The sequence below is a fragment of the Lolium perenne genome, chromosome 7 (genome assembly GCF_019359855.2).
Source record: "Lolium perenne isolate Kyuss_39 chromosome 7, Kyuss_2.0, whole genome shotgun sequence".
NCBI classification, from domain to species: domain Eukaryota; kingdom Viridiplantae; phylum Streptophyta; class Magnoliopsida; order Poales; family Poaceae; genus Lolium; species Lolium perenne.
This window is the reverse complement of record NC_067250.2, coordinates 217,767,275-217,774,420: the sequence shown is the minus strand read 5'-3', so window position 1 is coordinate 217,774,420 and position 7,146 is coordinate 217,767,275. Positions and strand designations below refer to the sequence as shown.

Here is a 7,146-nt window from a genome sequence, read left to right as displayed (position 1 = left end):
CACGACATATAGTCTCCGAACTTAAAAACCGGCTTCGTCATTCAGGGTTATCTGTAGCTCGACTTAGTTATCATTACTTTATGAAAGCTCCAGCGTTATTATGGTTTCAGTTGGATTCCGTATTGAATACAGTTGACATGTATAACAATATTTTTTTATGCAACAAGCATAACATGTGTTTACTGCAGAAATTCTCTGATTTAAACACAGTGTGATGTGCCAGCTCTATTCTCTTAAACAAAAGCGTGCATTTCTCTTTTTAATATAAAATAAATAGATACCTATCACCTATGCTCGAGAATACCCTAAACCAAGAATCAAGCCACACGTTCACACATTGTGCGTCCAATTATTGTAAGTGAAAATCAACGTTTCTATTGATAGTGAGACGCATGTGGCTTTTCTCAAATGAAACAAGAAATAGACACCCAATAGCGACTTGTTGTGAACCGGAAGTATTTCTTTGTTCACAAACATATGATCCCGAATGAAAGATACACATCACTTCTGCTTAAGATACCTTTGATTTCGAAGGAAAAAACACCATCTAAGATTTTTCTTTAGGAAACATGCAATTCTACACTAAAGATATTTTGTGATTAGTAGCATGTGTATAGAGGTTGGAAGAAACTGACAACCACTATGGTAGCCTTTGATATGCATATACTTGTTCCATGTTGCGTGTACACATACATGAATGGACACGGAGACTGACCTGACCACGTCCACGTCATCACTTTTAGCCTACACCCACAAGCCACAATTGACTCGAATGGCCTCGAATCGACGAATCATCGTGCTGTCGTCCACCCTCACTGTTACATTAGAATTCCTTTATTTCAACAGAAGCAAATTTTAAGTTTGAACCGAACGTATTTCAAATTCAAACTTTTGAAACCAGGGAGTTGTACTCTCACGTGGGCGGTGGCAACCAGCGAGCGACCAGCTGCGCGCATCGGAAGAAACCTATAAAAATCGCGTCTTTTCCGCCGCGGCTGCCCCGCGTGACATGATCCATTATTCATGGCGCCGCACGCCACCGTCCAGAGCGAGCCCATGCCGCGCCCGTGCTCGCGGCCGGCGGTCCCTCTGGCCGCCTTCCTCCTCCTGCTCGCCTCCTCCTACCTCGCCGTCACGCGCCTCCCCGCCGCGGCCCCGCTCGCCTCCCTGATCGCCCCCTCCGCGGGCCGTGGCTCCGCTGTCGACAGCTGCGCGGGGTTCTACCGCGGCGCGGGGCGGCGCGCGGTGACGGCGTCGGTGGAGGAGTTCGGGGGCGTGGGAGATGGGGTCACGTCCAACACGGCGGCGTTCCGGCGCGCGGTGGCGGCGCTCGATGACAGGGCCGGAGGCGGCGGCTCCAGGCTGGAGGTGCCGCCGGGGAGGTGGCTCACCGGGAGCTTCAACCTCACCAGCCGCTTCACGCTCTTCCTACACCACGGCGCGATCATCCTCGGCTCCCAGGTACGTGATCCATGATCGATCCATGGCTCGCCAATTCCTCTTCTCTATCTTTTTTCCGTTTATTATCGAACATATTTCTCCTCTCAAATCTTGTTAGAGCACTTACAAAGTAAAACACAACACCTCTACCGATATGAACAGTCATGTTGATTAGTACCGACAACTTCTTTCTTCAAAATTTTTTTTTTTGCAACAGCTAAGCTTCCCTTAATAGTACACAAATCATGATTATAGTCAATGCTGTTTGATCCGGCGATGCGAAACTGGCTCCAACGCTTGTGCAGTTGTGCTGTCACTTGTCAGTGGCCATTGAAAAATAAAAGGGAAAAAATGCTGTGGTGGGTTTGGAATCATGCACATGCTTGCATGGTTGTTGGCTTCTTCCTGTGACTTCAGCAGCTTGGCACATGTTATTGTTCTAACTAACTCACACAGTGTCTGTGACTTTGCGTTGTCCTCACTTCTGGTCGGACTTGCCTGACTTGATGCTACTATTGTGCTAGTACTTTGCTTGCAGCTATGTCTCATTTGCTCTTATGCTAGCAATGCAATGGTTAGAAAAATCTCTAGATTGGAGCTTTCTGCCGGAGCTAGTACCCTTTTTGTTGCGTACAAACGAAATGGTCATACTGATTTTGAAGATTGTCAGTACCATGTATGGAGAATTCATCTGAGATGGAGTTGCTGAAAAGAATCCCTCATATGGGGATACTGTCTACTACTTTCTGTGAGGGGCAGCTTTAGAGTAGTAGTTGGAAAAGAAACCATAATTAAGAGCGTTAGCTAGGAGTTTGACATTGCTGCCACATGCACTGGCGCTGCAATAATCCACCACCTTAATATTTTAGGACAATCATCTTTAAGGGGACCAATCCCCCGATTCTAACAACTACGGGCATGTATTTGTATTTAAGTACTCCCTCCGACCTAGAATAAGTGTCTTAGTTTTAGTTCAAATTGACCAAATTTGAACTAAAACCACGACACTTTTTATGGATCGGAGGGAGTAGAAGAATCTCCACTTCTCCATGTACACTTCAATTACTATTGTGTAGGTTGATTTTGGAGCTGCAAGTATTGACTCTTGGACTGTGATGTGCAGGATCCAGAAGATTGGCCTCTCATAGCACCATTGCCGTCTTATGGGCGTGGGAGGGAAAGGCTAGGACCGCGCCACATTAGCCTCATCCACGGACAAGACCTAGACGATGTTGTCATTACTGGTACAGCAACTCCTTAACAGTCTATACTTTCAAGTTTGTCAGTAAGTGGGAATTGTGTATGAAAATCAGCTGAAGCAATTTCATCATTCCATGTAACGGGCGGTCAATTGAAGCATAAAAGTTCAGTTTTTTTTGCGGGTATAGAAGTTCAGTTTGCCCTGTCAAAAAAATAAAGTTCAGTTTGCCGGGGTACTATCATGTGAAGAATTATCTTTGACTGTACTTCAAATGTTTCCCTTTGCGTGTCAGGTAGCAATGGGACCATAGATGGCCAAGGTAGGATGTGGTGGGAGCAATGGTGGAACAAAACTCTGAACCACACAAGAGGTCATCTTATCGAGTTAGTGAATTCGACAAACGTCATGATCTCCAATGTCACCCTTCGCAACTCCCCATTTTGGACAGTGCATCCGGTCTACTGCAGGTTGGTTATCATGCTGATCCTGTGGATTATGAGTTTATCTCCTAGTAGAGAACCATCATCATTTCCTTTCATCGGAAACCATAAGCTGACAATGCATATTGAATGTTCAGAAACGTTGTGATAAAGGATTTGACTATACTAGCTCCCCTGAATGCTCCGAACACTGATGGCATTGATCCAGGTTTGTGCTCATAAATTTATAATATCGTTCTCTCCCGATATTGCAAACCTCTTACCATGGTGCAAGTTCTGAACAAACTTATTTTATTACATTTTCTCTTCATGAACAATAACAGACTCAAGTTCAGAAGTTTGTGTGGAGGACTGCTATATTGAAAGTGGAGATGACCTGGTTGCCGTCAAGAGTGGCTGGGATCAGTATGGGATATCTGTAGGCAAACCCAGCTCAAACATTATCATCCAACGGGTTTCAGGCACAACGCCTACATGCTCGGGTGTAGGTTTTGGAAGCGAGATGTCCGGTGGGATATCGAATGTTCTCGTCCGTGATCTCCACATATGGAATTCCGCATCTGCGGTGAGGTTCAAGACCGACGTGGGGCGTGGTGGGTACATAACCAACATCACCATCGCAAACGTGACAATGGAGAAAGTCAAGGTACCGATAAGGTTCAGCCGGGGTTCGAATGACCACTCGGATGACAGGTATGACCGATCAGCGCTACCGACAATCAGTGATATCCATATTGTAGACATTGTTGGAGTGGATGTGCAGCGTGCGCCGATGCTGGAAGCGGTGCATGGTGCGGTTTATGATGGGATCTGCTTCAGAAACGTTAGCCTAAGAGCGATAAAGCATCAGGTTGTATGGCACTGCGAGTCTGTGTATGGAGAGGCACATGAAGTTTTCCCTGCGCCTTGTGAAGAGTTGAGGAACAATGGATCTTCTTCATCTTGGTGTGGGCTTCGTTGAGAAACTGTAGAGAACTTGGAACTTTTTCGTGTGTGAGATTGGCTGACTATATTGTCTTAAGGATAGGGATAGAAGTTACAGTCAGATTCAACACCCAAACTTGTATTTTTGTTTGTAAAAGGTATAGCGGCTAAAGAAGTCATTTTTGTGAGTCTCTCCACTGTAAATTGGCACAGATAATTCAGTGATCAAATATACAAGGCAATCAATTTTTACTCTCATTAGCAAAAGGATTCATCGAAAAAGTTGCACCTCTATAGACTCAAAATGTGCATCTTGTAACCAAATAGATGCACATATATAACACATTGGACTTCTGGGGTGGGGGTGGGGGGGGGGGGGGGGCAGATTTAGGTGTACCACCGTCAGGATGGTCAAGTGTTCAGCACATAACTTGAAAACACAAGAATTGTTCAGTCCATGACGCCCTCAAAGACCTCAAATGGATCTGGGCACAGATTTAGGTGTACCACCGTCAGGATGGTCAAGTCTTCAGCACATAACTTGAAAACACAAGAATTGTTCAGTCCATGACGCCCTCAAAGACCTCAAATGGATCTTCAACTTTGCCATCGACAACTTCATTGTGGAGCACATTGAGCAATAAGTACCTGTTTAGGGACTTCTCTCCGAGATCCAGCATTCCATTGGGGTTCTCCATCACTTGGACCATTTCGCCAAGCATGCTATTCGGGCAGTTTTGCCTACAATGTGCAATTTCTAGGTTCCTACCCGTGCTCCTTCAAGCAGATTGTTTGGAAGAATTGGACCCCTTCGAAATACGGTTTCTTTGCCTGGCTCACCTTTCACGGGTTGTGGATTTCTGACCGGCTATCAAAGCGGGGGAGGGGATGGCCCCGTCTTCCCAAATGCCAGCTGTGCAACTGCGCCACGAAGACGGCAAGGCACATCTTTTTTTATGAATGGGTGTTGCTCCATGAGGATTTGGACCGCCGTGGCATCCTGGCTTTCATGTCTCATCTGCTGCTCAGCTTGGAATAATCGTACCATGGTGCTTGAATATTGGCACATCCTTGCAAGGTGGACTACCTCCGCTCTAAATCAACCGTAGTCATGCTCATCTCTTGAAAAATTTAGATAAAGAGGAGCACGAGAGTCTTCAAAATCAAATCTTCAGTGTCGTTGGATATCGTGCAAAGAACCAAAGAAGAAGGTGCAAAACATATTGCAGAAATTATCAGTTGATGTAGTGTGTGCTCCTCCTATATCAAGATAAAAGCTAAACCTTTTGCCTCGTTTCAAAATTAAACACATTGGACTTCTTAGAGGAAAAATTTAAGTCTAAATATAATGCAAAAGGTCAAATATATGTGTTTGGATGCATAGAAACTGGGCATGGAATTGGAATTTAGGTTGATTCTGCAAATTCTCGCGTTTGGCTTGCGCTCTGAATTCACCTGTGGAAAGCTAACTAAATTCCGAGCCATCCCACCTCGTGAGCAAACAGATTGGAAAACTTTCCGAGCTCTCACCCTCGGAAAGGCTTGGAAACGGCCCGCACCTCCTCCCGTCTCCCTCCCCACCTCCCTCTCGTCTCTCTCCCGCACCAGCCCGCTGCCGCATGTCCCCGCTCCGGTAGCTCCCGCCGCCGGTGCTATTCCTCCCCTACGCGCCCCTCGTCCGGCCGCTTCTCCTGCGAGCCCGTCGCACACGTCCGCACCCCGGTCGGCTCCTCGATGCGCAGGGGAGGGCCCTGCTCCGGCCGTGCGCCCAACTGCTCCTCGATGGGCCGGTCCGCGCGCTCACCGGCAGCCCTCGCCGGCAGTTCCCCTCGCCTCAGCTCCCCTCGCCGGCAGCCGATTCGGCCCGCATCTTCGATGCGCTCGCCGGCAGCCCTCACCGCAGCTCCCCTTGCTGGCCCGTGCGCTCGCCGGCAGCCCTCACCAGCAGTTCCCCTCGCCGCAGCTCCCCTCGCCGGCATCTCCCCTCGCCGGCATCTCCCCTAACCGCCGCTGCTCTCGCCAGCAGTTCCCCTCGCCAGCAGCTCCACTTGCTGACAGTTAATTTCCAGATCCAGGTGCTGTGGAGAAAAGTCAACATCAAAACGTTTTATGATGTTAAAAATGTCCAAATTCAACAAAATATCAAATTCATAGTTTGCACATCCAAACAGGATTTGGAATTAGTTACACCTTTGATTCCAACAGCAAATTCCAAACACATCCAAACAATAGAATTGAATTATAAGTCAATTCATTTTCATCTCAGATTTGGAATCTTAGTCCAATTCAATTCCATGCTAACTTTCTATGCATCCAAACAAGAAATTTGGCGAGTCTAATCCAGAATCCTAAAGACACGTACAGACAAGTCTAAATATGCAAATCCTCAAACAATTCCAAAATTTATATAAACAATATGATCGACATTCGAAGGTCCTACATAATCCACGAGAAACCTAAGCGTGAAATAGGCTCATGGCACCTGAAGGCTCCTATACATGGTCCACATTTTGCACAACGAATGAACATATGTACAATTTTTTGTATGTACGTATTAGGAATTGTATTTATTTTTCAAATTTTACATACAAAGCAATCATATTTGTGAAACATAGATAGATAAACTTTTTAGAAATATTTTTAACTAAAATAAATTTTTTTCATATAGTTTACAGGAATTATTTACGTGTATTGAATATAATATTCATGTAATTATGAATTAATGTTCATATAAATGAAACCAACACTTAATATTCCTAAATTAATATTCATTTACATCAAATTATATGTTCATACATATTTTTTAAAAGATGTTCATGTATCTTCAGAATAATAAAATGGATAATAATTAAAATTGATAAAATATTCAAAAACTTTATGTATATGCAGATAAATATACTAATCAATTAAAAATATTCCTGGTTTTTCAAATAAAATAAAATATAAAGATGTATTTATGCATAAGAATGAAAAATAATAGAAGGAAAATAATTGGTAAACTTTAAAAAAATGATGACGAAAATAAGATATATAAGAAAAAACAAGAAATTCAATTGTAATAAGTTTTTTTTTTTTGAGAGACTCAATTGTAATAAGTAATGAAAAAAATAAAACACAGACGTTAAAAACAGGAAAACAAAT

The 7,146-nt window shown here is 44.4% G+C and overlaps 1 protein-coding gene across 1 annotated transcript; it reads left to right on the top strand.

Moving 5' to 3' along the window:
* The first annotated feature begins 993 nt into the window (after nucleotides 1-993).
* Nucleotides 994-4,263, top strand: LOC127314172 (probable polygalacturonase). The gene is made up of 5 exons (XM_051344643.2): nucleotides 994-1,461; nucleotides 2,564-2,684; nucleotides 2,934-3,108; nucleotides 3,219-3,289; nucleotides 3,405-4,263. Exons 1-5 carry the CDS (start codon nucleotides 1,024-1,026, stop codon nucleotides 4,040-4,042), a joined length of 1,443 nt encoding a protein of 480 aa, XP_051200603.1. The 5' UTR covers nucleotides 994-1,023; the 3' UTR covers nucleotides 4,043-4,263.
* The last annotated feature ends 2,883 nt before the right edge of the window (nucleotides 4,264-7,146 follow it).

What these genes read in the sequence shown, in the direction of transcription:
- LOC127314172 (XM_051344643.2), top strand. Translation starts at nt 1,024, where the DNA reads ATGGCGCCGCACGCCACCGTCCAGAGCGAGCCCATGCCGCGCCCGTGC. An exon ending in AGACGATGTTGTCATTACTG is followed by an intron (nt 2,685 to 2,933) that starts GTACAGCAACTC and finishes TTTGCGTGTCAG; the next exon opens with GTAGCAATGGGACCATAGAT. An exon ending in CACTGATGGCATTGATCCAG is followed by an intron (nt 3,290 to 3,404) that starts GTTTGTGCTCAT and finishes GAACAATAACAG; the next exon opens with ACTCAAGTTCAGAAGTTTGT.